The sequence below is a fragment of the Fusarium pseudograminearum genome, chromosome 1 (assembly GCF_000303195.2).
Source record: "Fusarium pseudograminearum CS3096 chromosome 1, whole genome shotgun sequence".
NCBI lineage: Eukaryota > Fungi > Ascomycota > Sordariomycetes > Hypocreales > Nectriaceae > Fusarium > Fusarium pseudograminearum.
The window spans coordinates 6,011,609-6,027,890 of NC_031951.1; the positions used below are offsets into that span (position 1 = coordinate 6,011,609).

Genomic DNA, 16,282 nt, shown 5'->3' on the forward strand with positions numbered 1-16,282 from the left:
GCGGGTCGCAGAGCCACGAGACGCGATGGTTCGGGACGAGCCTCGCGGGGACGGGGAGATCCACCGTTTGTGCTTGTACCAGTACATGAAGGCCATCAAGAAGCTAGAACAGGGTTACAGGCTAAGCCCTTTCTTCGCTTAGAGCAAGGAAGAGGGGGGAGTGTGCGTCGAATGGCCGAGATGAGGAGGAGAATAAAAGGCATGTGACTAGACTCAGTGTGTGTGTGTGTTTGTGATTTCTGGTTTTTTGGTTTCCCTCTGCACATGAAAGGAACTGGTACGAGTGGCCATTGTCCCTTTTCTACCAATTACCGTGTGTTATTTTATTCATTTGAAAAAAAATGTCATGCCACTGATGGAGGCGAAAGTAATAAGCTATTTGTCTTTTCCATTTCCTGGTTTTGGTGAGGGCTTGGTTCGGCAAATTACAAAGACCCCCAATAAAAGTGACAGACAAATGGATTGGATGCTGACTGCGCGGAGTGGAGAGAGAGGAGAGACACAGTTCCATTGGGTGGTTGGTAGGAACACTTTTTTGAGACAAATATGCAGTCGTACTATATTAGATTGTCCTGTAAGTATCTTCTTGATAGTACATTCTACACCACTGCGGATACAACCACAGTGTAGACTAGGTAGACTAGGCTGCTAAGGTATGCCATGCTGACATGACCAAGTGCGTTGACTAACATGGTCTGCCCCTGTATCTACCTGGGTACTTAAGTCTGGAGACGGGACGGCATGTTGTGAAGTGGAAGTGTAAATGTGCACATCCCTCTCTGTTGCAAAGTGTAACCAAGGAACCACGAGATACTGCATATTGTCAGCTTCTTTGGGGTAAAGAAATACATGAACATGAGAATAATCGAAATGCAACCGTAAAATATCGCAATCAAGGAAACCCATCAATCGCTAATATACCCTCATGCAGTTGCACAGCTCCACCATATACTATCTATCCATACAACGCAGTGTGATCAACCCACAATGCAAAACATACGTCCATCATCCCCACGTTCCTTGAACAAAATAAGCCAGAATGAGAAAGAAAAAAAGCAAAACAAACAAAAAACCCCTCCCCTCTCAAGCGCCGCTTCCTCCCGTGCTGCAGTGCAGTGCAGTGCAGCCGTATTCACCAGACCCTTTGCTTCGTGGGGGATCATCCCCCGTTCTTGCGACGTCATCTGTTAGTTTCGGAGTGATGCAGTGTGATAAAATGCTCGTGTTCACTAACCCAGACTGACGATAGAGCACACCGCATACCGTTGTGTGATGAACCAAGATACCTAGGTAGGTGAAAAAGATGGGCAGACAAAAGACCCCGTAGCTGTGCGGCTCTGCGATAACGGGTAAAATAAATAGGCATAAGCAAAAACAACAACCTCGGAGCTCACCGGTCCGGAGATGACGTGCATGGTAAATCGTTCATGAGGTCAAGATCAGTTCTCCGATCATCATGTCTCGCGAGGTTGAGGGATGCGTTACATCGCCTGCTTTTGGTGCCGCTTCATGTGCATGAGAGCACACATCATGCTTGAGCCGAGTGAACCCTCATGGTTATGATAAGTGGAAGTTATATGCCTCTACTATCCGCGGACTCTTTAAGCTGCAGGATAACCTATAGTTCAAGTGTTTTGCTCCATGGAACTTGCACTTAAACCCTACGGATACCCAGATCATATTGAAATATATCTTGTTAAAAGGTAAAGACAACTATAATTGTAACAAACAATATCTGCCGACTACCAGGATCACCATCTCTCTTGCAATCTGTGGGTATCCAGGGTTGACCAAAATGACTCGAGCAGTAACCCCGTCACTCTCATTCCTCCTCTTCGAACAACCGCTTTAATGTCGTCGGGGACTGAGGAGGACTCGAGTCTTCGGCAAGCCATTCGGTAATGCTGGGTCTCCGTTTTGTGATGACCTTTGTACCCAACTCGTCTCTGGGCTTTGGCGGGCTGGGGGGAGCAGCAGTACTGGCCTCAGCAATGTAGTCGGGTTCTTGCTTAGCCCAGAATCTCCACTTGCTTTTTCTCCTCGGCTTCATTTCGACCGCAGCAGATGGTTCCTAGTTTGTCTGTTGTTCGCTCTTCTTGGATTTGCCTATCTTCATTCCTTGACTGATGCGTCGCCAAGTCAAATTGGCCACGCTATCATTTCTCTTGGTTGACTTGACAGCCATAACACTGCTACGCACAGGAGGAGGTGACAGAGTTGGGTCCGGTGGAGTAGCCGCACGTCTCATGCGCCTGCGAGATTTTGCCGATGCGCTGTTGTATCGATTGTCGCGGTTGTCTGGATGATGGCTATGGTAGGCATGGTGACTGTGTCTGTGATATCGTGGCTGTTCAGATGAAGAGTATGAAAGATCTACCGAGTTCTTACGATCATTTTGCTTCCTGCGTAGAATGCGCATGGCTTCCTCGTTGACAGAAGTTGCTTTGGTAGCATGGGAAGACTCGCTGTTGCGGGGATATGAGTAAGGGTCAACTCGCGAGTCGGTCGAGTTCCTGGCTCTCGAATGCATGGATGCAGGGTAGGAGTTCATAGGTACAGACGGACGTCTCGAGTATGATGGATCTCGAGAGTGGCTAGACGAATAAGACCCAGCATAGGACGCAGTATTGGAGAGTGTCGCGTAGTTGTAGAGGCCGACTCCAGTAATACTAGAGAGTGACATCTTGGCGGTATTGAAGTGTAATGAATAATAAAGAAAGGCGTTTGGAGGGGGTGAAGTAATAAAATACGAAAGTGTCGTCCATTCGAGAGAGTTGAGGGTGGGTGGGAGTGTCGAGATGTTGTAGGTGAAAGGTGAAGGTTATGGTAACGAGTGTTATTCTTGACGATAAGTAAAGACTACCTAGGTACTTAGTGTTTGAGGCGTGACTTCCCAGAGTCAGAGTGCCCGATGATGGTATTAAACAAGCAAGTTTTTACTTTGTGGAAGGAGGGCCCTCAAGGTGTTTTATGTCTTTCTCCCAGAACTCAAACCTTATTCACCATGCGTGATCAAAAACCTTTTATAAATCCATCTCTTTATAATGTCTTGATCCTAATAAGCTTTCACATACAAGATACACTTTAGGGTCTGAAGTAAATCACAAACTCTGTACAAATGACATGTTTCCATCGACACCGGATGTCCACCCCAGTCCATAATTCAAGATAGCTTCATTACATCCGCCAACCCCGCCTTAACGGATTTCTTCTACAACTTCAGGCCGCTGCCCAGCCATGTTATTGCTCGGAGTGTTGGGAGAGTTCAAGTTGGATCCCGTCTGCCAGGGCCGGACGACGGCTCCATCAGGATAAGCAGCCATCTCCTCGGGCGTGCGAACGAGATGAACATGTGTCGTCGGTTCATGTTGCCACTCCATCTCAGTGTCTTCCTCAGTTGTGCCCATCTCGAAGGCAAGCTCGAGCATGTTACTATACAAGATTCCCATCTTGGAGCAGAACTCTTGTGTCTCGGTCGGTGTGTTTCTGTTCTTGTTGATAATGTTGTTGTGGACACTGAATAATGTCGTCCGAATGGAGTTGAGGGACTCTTGGGCTTCAGAGCGTCGTTTCTTTTTCTGAGATGACCTTCCGTCAAGTTTTTCGCTTTTAATGTCTGGCTTCTTGACTCCCGGTAACTTGTGCTCCTTTTTAAGACGTTTCCGGTCTTTCTTCTTGGGTTTAACGTCTTTCGGCATTGTGGGCTATCGGTTTATTATGAGGCATCCGAGTGATGGTAGTTGGAGTGAAATGTTGTGTTGAGAAGGAAGTCGAAAGCATGGTGGCTATACTCAATAAATATCAGTAGATGAAGTATGATATGGGTGAATAGTTGCAACTGATGCCTTTGTATATAACTGGTGGCCTGGTCAAACCTGAACTGAAAGATGGTAAAGAATCAACAGGCACTGCATGTTAATCAGAACCATCTATACACAAAGCACAAGATAATCAACATTATTATCACTGAGAATTGAAAGGCCCAGTGAAGCTTGCAGTCCTTTGTAGGGATGGAGTTTGGGGATCAAACATGCATCAGCCGCCAAACCAACGATGATCTTTGTTTGTACCTTGAGACTTCATCATACGGCCAGGCCAACTGTATACTAGGGCAAATCCGCCACTGTTGCCTCTGTGCAAAGATTGCTAACTATTATCTATCTCTCACAGAGAATGTTTTCTCTTGAGATTTCATCTAGGAGGCATTCTAGGTTATTGGTACATGTCACAGCTGTAGGTTCATTCCGGCATAGCTTTGTTGTCGAGGACTCAAAGATTATTGATCTATCATAAATCTCCGCTGAAAGAACACAGGAACAAGTAACACCCGAGAAGAACTTTATCTCTTTTCAGCTATGTTTCCGATACTGTGGTAACTCAGCCCCCTTTGATGCGAAGGACCGCAATCGTTTGAACGGAGATGATGCTGGATGTATCACGGATAGAACAAAGCCGATGTCGATTAAAGGTCCACAGGAGTCTTGTGCTTTGAAGCCAAAGGTTCACGGCAAAGAAAATGATTGGCATACAAAGACTCTTGAACTTTACCATTGTATTGGTATCTATACTATATCTTCTAAAATAATCACATCTTTCTTGAGCTCCAAACATGATATCAGATTTCAGAAGTGATATTCGACCAAACTACGCCCCAGCCTGTACCCTGGGAGGAGGAACGTGGCAGTGAGATCTGTGGAACAAGCAACAGCAGCATGGTGCGACAGACACAATGGATCTGGAACTTCGTCCCTGTGGCTTAGTAGTACAAGGAAGGTCGTCCATGTGGTAATGGGAACCGAGAGGTTGAACAAGTTTGTACAGGGGCATCCCGAGCCGTGGTTTCTGCTCCCAAGTTGGCATGGCTCCAACCAACTCGCCAAGGTTCTAGACGACAACTGTAGGGATTGAGCGGGTAAAGCTAAAGGGTATCCTGGTAGAAGGACAGGATTGTATCACGCTCAGGTCAAAGGGGGAAGAGAGTTTGAAGTGTACATAATAATAGTAAGCTTGGCTATGATGGTAACTGACACTGCCAAGTCGACTGTGCGCTTCTGAGAAATGCTCGCGCCGTCTAGTATGCCCTCAAACGCGGTCAAAGAATGTGTGAGAGGATATAGTTGTCTGCGCATCACGGAACGAAACAGGTAGGTTTCCTTTCTCAGCAAAGCTTTACGATCTTCCGCGACATGATTCGTGAAAGCGAAGGCCGAGCTCGGGCACATGGCTTTTAGCCGGGGAGACTAGACGAGAGGCTAGCAGAAAGGCGTAAGGACATGGCATGCCACGGATCAGATCAAATTTAATTAGTTTGGTTAGATGATGGTTCATTAACGACGCTAGCTTTGCCTTACCTTGATGACAACTGGCCACAGTTCATTCCGACCAGAGCCCACAAACTGGCTGAGACAGTTGAGATGGGAGAATAGGTTCAATGGTATGTAGCCTATCCCGGACAGTTGGGTTGGGTTGGGTTGGGGTAATACCCCGGATTCTGTAACCCCAGATAACCGGGGTGGCTTATTGTTAAGAATCTGGGCTTGTAGAAAACAGACGCCGGATTGCCCCAAAGAGGCGCAACATTGTCAACACCCAACGACTTGCGGAAAGAGTCAAAGATAATTTTAGCCATCTCCAGAGAAAGATCTGAGGGTCTCGAGGTTGCAACGACAAGGATCAGGGAACCAGGTCCTCTCGATGCGTCAGCATGGATGTCACACTTTAACTTTTGAAGGAATCAGATCCCAAGTCTAGACCCCGGAGGCATGTCATCCCAGCTGGTAACAGAAAACGTGACCCATATTCAACACGGGTACACTGTCGAAGACTTGTTGTTGACTTGAGCCTCCGAGAATCTGACGATGTGGCGTTTTGGATGCAGGGGATTTAATGGAGGAAAAACAAAACGGAATCGACCGATTTTTCATGCAGGCAAGGAAAATGTGCCACGATACACGGCACTGCAGTAGGCCTGTTTGCTCGCGTGGCAGTTCACAGCAATCATTTCCAAGTATGGGAACGATGTTTGTCTCACGCACGTGGTTTATAGCACCAGCGCCGAGGATAAATCGGCAGAGGCGTTGGAAAAGAAAGCATTTGAGATGAGATCTGACTCGAGGTAATTAATGTGATATAAAAGTCGAAAGTGAGGCGACGCAGGAGATGAAGATGGACTGGATCATCTACAGAACTAATCCGAGTTCCCAGACGATGATCCGCAGACTGTGCTCAAGCTAAACTGTCTTGGAAAGAAAATCTTCTGATGTAGCAAACATGAGCTACTGAGTGACTTGGTAGCCTAACTAATGGATAAATTGTAGTTGAAGAGAGCAGACCAAGTTGGCGGTCAAAGTGGCCAACGTTGGACAGACAAGAAGCAAATGAACCCCAGCTTTCTTAATCCCGGACCCTCTCAGCATCTACCGTCGACCAGCTGGGACTGGAGCTGGAACTAGTCTAGCCAAGACTGGACATGTCCAGGTGAGACAAGGGTTCCCCGGAGGGGGCGAGTCTGAGGCCAAGCCAAGCCATGATAAATGACACTGAACCCCCGCATGCCAAGTAGACTACGACGTCGACGTTGAAGAGATAAAAGAGAAGAAGAAGAAAATCCGGGGGAGGGCTTCGTCTGTGCTGTTGGTGTTGATGTTGGTGGACGATGGTGTTACGATGAGAGATCTGGGCAGACCAAGCTTATAGTTAGGGGGTTGACAACGTTGGTAATGCGGATTGCAGTGTACAGCAGGCCGGATCGTCTGGCTGAGACCTCCATAACCGTCCCTGTCTAGTGAGTCTGACAGCAAACCGTCCTTCTGTTTCGGAGATGGCTTAGAAAATAGCGTCGAACTAAACCAGTCTAGTTCTGAACATCAACATAAACACACTCTGTATTGTTCTATCAAATGCGGTATTCTACTGTAGGTACTCTGTATTGTTCTATTAACTACCAACATACCTCTCAACCTTACTCCTCTTGCCCCTTGAACTTGGTAGTTGTTGGTGGAGCTAATCTTGCCTCACACTCTTGCTTACCTGCAGAATTAGTCTCTCCTTTCTTACTCTGTGCCTGTAATCAATTATTCATCATAGTTGTGGAACATCCAAAGTTCTTCCTCACACCCGGAACCACACGACAGGCCTCAATTAGGACCATACAATCATGGTTAACTGGGATCCCCTGGGTAATTGTATTTCTTCAATAACTCGGCCCATAGCATACGTCTGAGCTTGTTTCCTTTTGTTTGATCATCATTAGTTCCATGGTGTGCTCTCTACCCAATCGCATCAGCCTTGAAGAAACTCATAGCCTAATATACCGCTTAGCCAAAGTCCAGACACCCTCTTCTCATAGCGACTATCGTACAAACTTGACACAAACCGATGTGCTCTGATGCTCCATTAGGCGAATAACGCCTTGGCTTGGGGCCATCGATCGTCCTCCCGCTGTCATGGCTTCTGCTTCTATTCAAGGGGCGGTTGGTCTGTATGCTTCAGCTCCAGGATTACCGGGGATCCTCGTCCATGACTTGCACCTTGTATCCTCATAATGTTCTAGCGTCCCCCGACCGCAGCAGATCCAGCAAGTAAGCGCCATGGCAATATCACCGTACATATGGGTGGACTGCACCTCTTTCTTCCGTCTCTGGCCCTTTCTCGGTATATTCTTTGACCATCACTAATAATCCTTTGTCCCGGCTCTTGAGTGAGACAGACTACTTGTATCTTGCATCTCGCCCCTCGTCTCACCAGCACACGCCATCATTCCCTCCCTACTTTATTTTCTATTCACATCGGCATTGAGTCTCTTCTTTGTTTCTAGCGTCTCCCGCATGTTTGCAAACGTTATCGAAGCCACCTTTTTTGACCAAAGGCCTTCTTGGTCCTTACCCCTGCAAAAACGCCTCTTCTTTGACTTGGCACTTTGACATGGCGTTTCTCAATCTCGATTTACAAGGCAATTAATTATAGTGCTTGGCTGTTGGTTGTTGCTGTTGCTGTTGCTGCTACTGTTGGCCTCGATCTCGACCTGATCTCGACGCTTGGAGCACTCTCTCACCTCGGTGTAGGGCGCCTGCCTACTAACTGACCTACCTCACTTCACCTTTGTTGGTTCTGTTTCTGTCTCTAGGCAGTCCCTACCAACCAACATCAACTGGGCGCTCCTTCTATATCTGAATCGAGGTCTGCCTCTTGTCGATCAAGGAATCATCTTAACTCATCTCTTCGCTTCAGCAAACATTCATTCACTTACAAACAAGAATGGTGCATTATACCTAAAACCGACTGCTTCTCTCTTCTCTCTCGTTGAGACTTGGACCTCGATTTTGTCAACACCATCACTACCAGGATATTATATATTCTTCGTCCGATCTCTTTCAGACTTGGCAACTTCACAATGACTCGGAGTCTTGACGAAAAGCATCTTGATGCTTTGAGCATCATTGAGCGAGTATGCTCCGTCTTTTCGTTGCTAGGCTCCATCTTCATTATCGGTACCTTTCTATTATCCAAGGCATTCCATAAACCAATCAACCGCTTGGTATTCTATGCTTCTTTTGGAAATATGATAGTCAATGTCGGCACGTTAATGTCCAGATCATATATTGGGGATTCCAACTCTGTGGGCTGCCAATTGCAAGCCTTTCTCATCCAGATGTAAGTCCACTTGCACATTACCATCAGTCGATAGTACTGACAAATATCAGGTTCATGCCCGCAGATGCATTTTGGACTCTTACCATGGCCATCAACGTCTATTTGACGTTTTACTACAAGTTCGATGCTCGAAGACTGCGCAAGATGGAAATTTACTATCTTGTTGCATGTTATGGTATCCCCTTTGTTCCAGCCTTTGTCTACATATTTATCAAGAACGCCGATGGCCAAAGAATGTACGGCAATGCCACACTCTGGTGCTGGGTCAGCCGCGAGTGGGATATCTGGCGTATTATAACCTTTTATGGTCCTGTTTGGTAAGTGACTATTTGACCTAGATTTGCTCATGAGTTGGGTGCTGACCATCACAGGCTGGTCATCGTTGTTACCTTCTTCATCTACATCCGTGCCGGCAGCACAATCTACCGCAAGCGCAGAGAACTAGACGGCTTCAGCTCGGCCGATCGAGATTTGACATATGGCGGCGGAGACCATATTACTACGCTCAAGACAACCGAAGTCTCGGTGACAACAGAGGTTGTGAAGCCCGACGGCATCCTTTTACAGCCCATGAGCGGACGGATACCAGACTGCGATAACCCGAGCGCTACCAATGGAAACTACTCAGTTCATATATCAGCCCAGCCGAGTTCTGGGGATATCGTGGACGAGATGACCCCTATCGACAGGGAGCAGACACGAGCCAGTATCCAAGTTCCTCAATACCAGCAGCATTCTGCTGCTCAAATGAATCGAAGACGGAATCGCGAACTCAACAACGCATCGTGGCAGTACACCAAGTGCGCTATATTGTTCTTCACGGCTATCCTGATCACATGGGTTCCCTCGAGTTCCAACCGTGTCTATTCTGTTTTCCACAAACGTTCGTCGAAACCTCTCGAGTTCATGAGCGCCTTTGTGCTCCCCCTTCAGGGTTTCTGGAATGCCCTCATCTACGTCGTTACATCTTGGAGCGCCTGCAAAAACTTGAAGAACGACTTGCGCATGGGTCAGCGCCCAGATGTGACGGAACTTGTCGGTGGTATGAGACCTGAAGTTGGGCCTAACCACCACCTGGGTCACCACCGACATAGCCTTGGTCATATTCGACGATCCAATAAGTACGAGACGGAAAGTATGACTGAATTGGCAAACGAGAGCCGTCCAGCTTCGAATGACGAGCGACGAGAACACGAGTCTGTATGATAGGTGTCAGATACTTGTTTGGATGCGATGTTTCAGACGTCTTTTCTTTTGTTGTTTTATATCATGAAGACATGACTCTTTGGTGGCCAAGGCGTGCTCCGATTTGTGAAGGAGGTTTGTACGAGATGAGGCGGTTGTGGTAGCTACGCCAACGTTGGAGAAGAAGACTATGGATACCCAAGCTTTGTTTTTAGTAGCAATACAATTTCAATGACATTCGATTCTTCAAGACTACATTATTGTTCTCCAGTTACTTCCCTTGCTGTCATAACTGTCTTTGGGGGATAGCATCCGTCTTCTCGACTTGTTCTGTTGATATGGTACTCTCATGTAGTCCTTCACCTCTATTCCTGGTGTTGTATCAGCAGTCCTTGGATTGGAGTTTGTGGCGTCGATAAAATTTCATAACAGTTACATATATGCCACTTGAACAAGATACAGCTAGTCATTCAACTTAATCTTGACCGTTGAACCCGTCAATGCGCGTGGCTACAAGTCGTCGCCTTTCAACGTTGGTCCCTGCATGGTCTCAAATCTTGACAACCGCGCTTGGAGAAGCGCTTCCGTTCGACCGAGCCAGATTCCAAAGTTCTCTTACGGAATCACAACTAATCTTGAGCATGGCGTCAGGGGTTTGGAAATAGATTCCGTATCTCTGCGGTGGCTTGCCAAGGGTCGTCCGGAACTGTCCGGTTTCCGTTGATGATTTTTGTCTGTTGTCGATTCTTGGCGGAGTGTGCGTCGTATGATCTGACCCAAAGGAAAGGATCAGGGTTAGGAAAGGTGGGGAAATTGAGCCCAGGATCCGTTTTGTGGTGTCTGTTGCTTGTGTAGTGGGGCATTGAAATTGAGGTTATCACCATGGTCGATTTCGCGTGGTGTGCTTAACTTCACTGGTGTTAAGGATCACGGGAACCAAATTCTTCACAGCTCAACCCCAGTGATTTGGGAATTCAGATATTGTGCAATTCATATACAAAACAGGTACAGGGAACGCAATTTTAAACATACATGACGTCTCTTCTCGGCTGTCTATAATTTGCCCTCATACAACTATTTACTCAAACAGAAGCACTGCCATTACATCCCCTTATAATCTCAAAAGGAAAAAACGAAATGCTTCTATCATCCAGGCAAACTTTTACATACATGTGGCCCCAAGCGTTATCCTTTTCCTTAAAAGTCCGCTCTTACCAGAAAGGGTATCTTTCTTGTCCCCCTGAAGAAGCCATCTGCTCTGTCTCTAACGACGTGGCTTAAAAAAAGAAGAGAAGAAACTGAAGCCGATATGTTCAAAGCCAGCAACATCATTACTTCCCCTTCTATCTCCAAAAGCCCTAAGGTTCTTCTTCAATCTGTTCGAGAGTCTCCCCTTTCTTGAACCCTTCTATGATGTGGTAGTCCCAAACTGTGCCAAGCTCGAGGCATTCGGTGACGCAACCTTCGTCCTCCCACCACCATTTGTCTCCGGTGACAAAGTTGCCCCAGACTTCCAACCATAGCAGACGGCCGATTATGCTTCTCAGTTCGGCTTTCACTTCTCGTGCGGTGGGAGCTGCTTCGACAAATGGATCGTTGTCGTCGACTTGGCTGCGGATACTGGCCGAAACGGCGTAGAACTTGGATGTTGTGAGAGTACTTCCTGGGCCGCGCAGACCCGCTTCGCCCATCCAGTCCGGAAACAACTTGTTCGGGTTGGTGCATCTAAAGTGTCGCTCTAGATTGATCAGGAGGTTTTCTTCGAGCCATGTTCGCATGCGATAGCCGAGTGTTCCCGCACAGGGGAGCGGATTGATTAGTGTGAGATGCAAAGAACCACCGACTCGCAAGGACTTGCTGATATTCTTGAGGACCCCGGGAATTTCGGTTGAAGGGCTGGCGGAGGGGAGCGAAAGCGAGTATACCGTCTCGAAAAGGTGCTTTTCGAGTGGAAGCGTGGAGGTCGATATGGACGGCACAAGCATTGGATGAGCCTTGGCAAGCTGCGCGGCTGGTAGAGGTTCTGCGGATAGATGATGAACCTGCTTTGTCGGATGCAGAGCTGCCAGGTAAGAGGCGGCAACTAAATTTGTTAGCATATTTTTATTTGAGTTTCCTGCAGATACTCACCTTTAGATTCGTAGAGTGCCAGAATATTGATACTGTCAGAATCACACATCGAATCGGAAGAATCAGCAGGTCTGCTCTTCTGGTCAACATCCAAGTAGTTCAGAGAGGACAGCATCCATCGCTTTAATTCAATGTTCAAATCTGGATGGAGACTCTCATCGGTGACACTCCAAATCTCCTTGATGCGTGCAAGCACGACAGCGGGACTCGCAATAGCCATCTCGTTAACTTGCTTCTTGAGATTTTCGAAATCCGTCTCGGGGTTGTGTTGAACTTGGCTATCAGTCTGAGACTTTATCTCAACGTCTTCGTCAGCCTCTGCCTGTCGCGCCTCCTCGGCTAGCCGGTCGATGTACTCCCATTCCTCAGGCGGTCGCCACGAGTCGGGATCATTAGGCCGGAACTTGATGGTGACGGGGGCCTTGGGTGCCTTGGGAAGTCGAATGCTCGGCACAAGGCAGGGGATTGAGTCGTTCTGGAGTAAAGGGACTGGAAAATTTCTATGACATGTCAGTGACAGGTTCCTTTGTTGTTTGCAATGGACTTACCCTTCGCTGGCCGAGTCTGAAGGTGTAGCGGGATGGTCAACGTCAGCCTCAGAAGAGACACGCATATCGATAGACGACTCTGGCTTATCAGACTCGGATCTTGGAGGAGTTTGCGATGCTCCGGCATGCTTAATAACGTAGGAACCAGACTCTCGGCGACTGCAGATATGCGCCTCGCTGATAGAGTCCGAAGCAGGAATGCTTGCCTTTTGTGCTCTTGTAGCACCGAGAGACACTTCAGACAAGTTGGCCAGTAGTGCCGAGCGATGATAGCTTCCCGAGTTGGAGCGAGAAGAGTGCTGGCTTGGGGTCAGAAGCCCCGTCTTAGTCTTGTCTCTGGTCTTTGCTTGCTTTCCATTTCGAGGTCGAAGGAAGCCAAAGCGAGACTCGGTGGATGATGTGGTGCTTGCGACGGAAGCAGACCGTGGTATGGTGGAGTTCTCTTGTTCCTTTTCTTTCTGTTTGGCTTTTTGTTCTCGTCTTTTTTCCTTTCTAGCGCGATGCTCGCCGACGAGCTCACGGTCAGGGTCTGTCCAATATACGTCAAACATGACGTGGGGGGGGGGCCTAATTAAATCTCCGTCGATGTTTGATCCTTCAGGGTCGGTGCCTAGTAGATATGTGGGTGATCTGAGGGCGTTTGCTGATGTGAAAGATGTGTTTGTCAGGCAGGTCGAATAAATGAAAGCAATAGCGAGTATTGTGGTAGGTGGTGCTGTGAATAGGATAGCAAACAAGCACCTTGAATCTTTTAAAGAATTCAAAAACGGATAGCGAGTTTAAATTAATCCCGTTGTATTATATTCTCTGCAATACAGAGAGCAGAGTGTGAGGGTGGATGAGGTAGTGGTGGTGGTGATGATGAATGTCGAGGAGGAATGAAAGTTAGCAAAGAAAATAAAGTGCCAAACACTTCTAGAATGCAGGCCTAAAATGAGTAAATAATTAATTGTGTGCAACCAGCCTCGAGTGAATGGCAAAGGTCGCTGAGAGCGCGAAGGGTCAGGTGGGCGTTGCCAGTTGCTAGGCACTGACACCAGGTGCACCGAATTGGTTCTTCAAGTGATAGCTGGTGCTTCGTTTGTCAGTGGCAGCTGAAAGCAAACAAGTATATTCCGAGTGACTAAAGTGGTCTAGTTTGTAGGTCATTGAGAACAATAAGGATTGTTTTGGGTATCAAACCCTCAGTTGTGATATTATATGTTTACAAATATTATCAAATGGGCGATTAAGTGTTAGGATGAAATGATTCAACGTGCTATAGGTTCTTATTAACTGTTACTTGAGGCTGAAATTCTATATTGAGTGTCATATGCGTCATGGAATCACAGTGATACAGCGTCGAGGTTGACTAGCTGTGCGAGCAAGGGTTGTTAGTGATTGAGGCCTATCAAGTGATGAGCTTCGGGAAGGTCATGAGTGCATTGACATATAGACTTTTGATTGTTCCGACTGGATCAACTTGCATTATACTGCTTAATGGCTGGGGCAATCTAGAGTGCAGAGTGAAGGCTATGAAATATGTTGAGTAAATGCCCAGATTTGTACGCCGAACGAAATAATGCAAATTAACCACTACACAATCATTATTCCAACTCGCAATACTAATATATATACTACACTAGACGCTTGTGGCTTCATTATTTCTCATTGCATGATCGAGTGTTGTTGTTCACCAGCATAATATAAGTCTCAACCAAAGTCATTCTCGGCCCTGTTTCCCCATAGAAGAGCAAAATCAGGAAGAACATGTTCATTTCGGCTACAGACATACTGGGCATTGTATCACGTTGAAAGCAGCCAACCATTTCTCTCGCCACCTTTGATACCCGACGCCTTCTCGCTTCATCAACTTCGGCGGGCTGCATAAGGTGAGACGAACGCCTGGTTTGTGCGACCCAGGACTCGTGTACTCATCGGCATTTTGGTGGTAGATATGGAGGGTCTTTGGGGGGTAGTGATCTCATGGAACAGGTGCTGTTGGGTAGATGCTTCTGCATTCAGGGGTAAGATGTAGTGTGGCCGGTCAAGTCGACATTCAGACATGTCGTGTCAAAATGATGATTAATAAATAAACTGCCATATCTTAAGATTACAAATACATGGTATCAAGTATTATCCTGAATTTTAACACCTGTCATCCCAGAGTTAACGTGACAAAGGCCGTTTACTGCTGCAAACCATGCCAAGGGTCGTTCAAACGCAAGACATGATCGACGCCATAAACAGGCCCTGGTCACAAGCAAACATTTGCAACATATAGCTGTATATAACTCCCTTTGTTTATGTTTTCCAAGGACAAAGCGTATGCTGTGCGTGTACTTGTACGTGGTGCATGTATGTATGTGCAAGCATCCACCATCCCATCTTGCGCAACTCGCAAACTTGGACTCGATGTTCGAGTCCTGTGGTGCATAGGTAGGCAGTTTTATTACCGTAGATTCGGTAAGAGGGTTTCCTTTTTGTTCAAGTCTACTCGAGGTTTAGCTGCGGGGTTGGGAAGAGAGAGAGGGAGAGGGAGAGACAAAAAGTGATTGCTGGCTGGCGGTGCCAACAAGTGTCAGGAAACTTGGCCATCGACCTCCGACTGTGATTCTCCTACCATCTACCTTTCGCTCTCTTTTCTCTCTCTTCACCACTACAAATCTCACTCGTCTCGTTTAATGTAATTTTCGGACTCTTGGACATCACCACAAAAAAAGGAATCCCTTCTTCTTCATCTCATCTGGTGTCACCTTTTCCCTCTTGACGGGCGTTTCCTGGCGTCACAAGCAGCCCAACCTCGTCACTCCTTTCTTTCTCCTCCACATCCTCTCTCCTCTTCTTCACCTAATCACTTTCTCCGTCCCTCCACTAATTCTCTCTTCCCCTGTCCTTGATTTGCACTTTGCGTCTCAACCCCGACACCACAACAAGCCTCGGCCATGGCTACTTCACCTCCGCCAGTTCACGGCATGATGCCTCACCAAGACGAGCACTCTTTCGCCCAAGAACAAGTTGGTCGTTCTCGCTTCTGTGGCATTCGCGACTTTTTTGACTATGTCGATTGCTACATCACCACTTCGCGCTTTGGTCACTTCTTTCGCCTCTCCGGTAGCGGTCACGTAAGAACTTCGTCCCCCTTTCCCTCGACCTCATCAACTAACCATCTCTTCTAGCCAGAGGAGATTACTGGGTCGACCTTTTTTCGAGAATGCCGGGCTGGCGTGACTACTTTTGCTACTATGGCATACATCATCGCTGTCAACGTATGCAATACAGCCAAGTTCCTCTGCTCGATCTTTTCGCTGATTTATTATAGGCGGCGCTGCTTCAACAGACTGGTGGTACTTGCGAATGTGACTTGGCAGACAGAAAGGCCTGTGACAAGATCGATTCTTATATGGCTTGCAAAGAAGGTCAATATGCTCCCAATTTCTTTGTAGCATGCATCAAGACTGACGGAAGCGATAGATATTCGACGAGATATCATTACTGCTACAGCCGCCGTCGCAGGCATGGCAAGCTTTGCCTTTGGTCTTCTTACTAATCTCCCTGTCGCTATCGCGTAAGTCACCTTCTTAAAACATCTCTCAAACCATACTCACTCTTTGGTAGTCCCGGTATGGGCCTCAACGCCTACTTCACTTTTCAAGTCGTCGGATACAATGGAAGTGGTCCCATCTCGTACTCTCTCGCCCTCACAGCTGTCTTTGTCGAAGGTCTCATCTTTATCTTTCTTGCTCTCACAGGTATGCGCCAGTGGCTCGTCAAGCTGATCCCCGCCA

The 16,282-nt window shown here is 47.2% G+C and overlaps 5 protein-coding genes across 5 annotated transcripts, besides 3 other annotated features; 2 read left to right on the top strand and 3 right to left on the bottom strand.

Annotated features, from left to right (window-relative positions):
* The first annotated feature begins 1,106 nt into the window (after nucleotides 1–1,106).
* Nucleotides 1,107–1,126: a microsatellite.
* Nucleotides 1,127–1,822: 696 nt separating this feature from the next.
* FPSE_01036 (uncharacterized protein) lies at nucleotides 1,823–2,683 on the bottom strand (the record flags this gene model as incomplete). The annotated part of the gene is made up of 2 exons (XM_009254156.1): nucleotides 1,823–2,071; nucleotides 2,201–2,683. 2 exons carry the CDS (start codon nucleotides 2,681–2,683, stop codon nucleotides 1,823–1,825), a joined length of 732 nt encoding a protein of 243 aa, XP_009252431.1.
* Nucleotides 2,684–3,197: 514 nt separating this feature from the next.
* On the bottom strand, nucleotides 3,198–3,698 carry FPSE_01037 (uncharacterized protein; the record flags this gene model as incomplete). The annotated part of the gene is made up of 1 exon (XM_009254157.1): nucleotides 3,198–3,698. The coding sequence occupies one exon, from the start codon at nucleotides 3,696–3,698 to the stop codon at nucleotides 3,198–3,200; it is 501 nt and encodes a 166-aa protein (XP_009252432.1).
* Nucleotides 3,699–5,455: 1,757 nt separating this feature from the next.
* Nucleotides 5,456–5,476: a microsatellite.
* Nucleotides 5,477–8,392: 2,916 nt separating this feature from the next.
* On the top strand, nucleotides 8,393–9,858 carry FPSE_01038 (uncharacterized protein; the record flags this gene model as incomplete). Its single annotated transcript, XM_009254158.1, has 3 exons — nucleotides 8,393–8,652; nucleotides 8,703–8,969; nucleotides 9,024–9,858. 3 exons carry the CDS (start codon nucleotides 8,393–8,395, stop codon nucleotides 9,856–9,858), a joined length of 1,362 nt encoding a protein of 453 aa, XP_009252433.1.
* A 1,337-nt stretch (nucleotides 9,859–11,195) lies between these two features.
* On the bottom strand, nucleotides 11,196–13,066 carry FPSE_01039 (uncharacterized protein; the record flags this gene model as incomplete). Its single annotated transcript, XM_009254159.1, has 3 exons — nucleotides 11,196–11,920; nucleotides 11,968–12,467; nucleotides 12,516–13,066. The coding sequence occupies 3 exons, from the start codon at nucleotides 13,064–13,066 to the stop codon at nucleotides 11,196–11,198; spliced, it is 1,776 nt and encodes a 591-aa protein (XP_009252434.1).
* Nucleotides 13,067–15,013: 1,947 nt separating this feature from the next.
* Nucleotides 15,014–15,038: a microsatellite.
* A 401-nt stretch (nucleotides 15,039–15,439) lies between these two features.
* FPSE_01040 (uncharacterized protein) lies at nucleotides 15,440–16,246 on the top strand (the record flags this gene model as incomplete). Its single annotated transcript, XM_009254160.1, has 5 exons — nucleotides 15,440–15,619; nucleotides 15,674–15,763; nucleotides 15,817–15,913; nucleotides 15,969–16,062; nucleotides 16,113–16,246. Coding segments are annotated over 5 exons (595 nt in total), but the record flags the coding sequence as incomplete, so codon positions are not given.
* Between the last annotated feature and the right edge of the window lie 36 nt (nucleotides 16,247–16,282).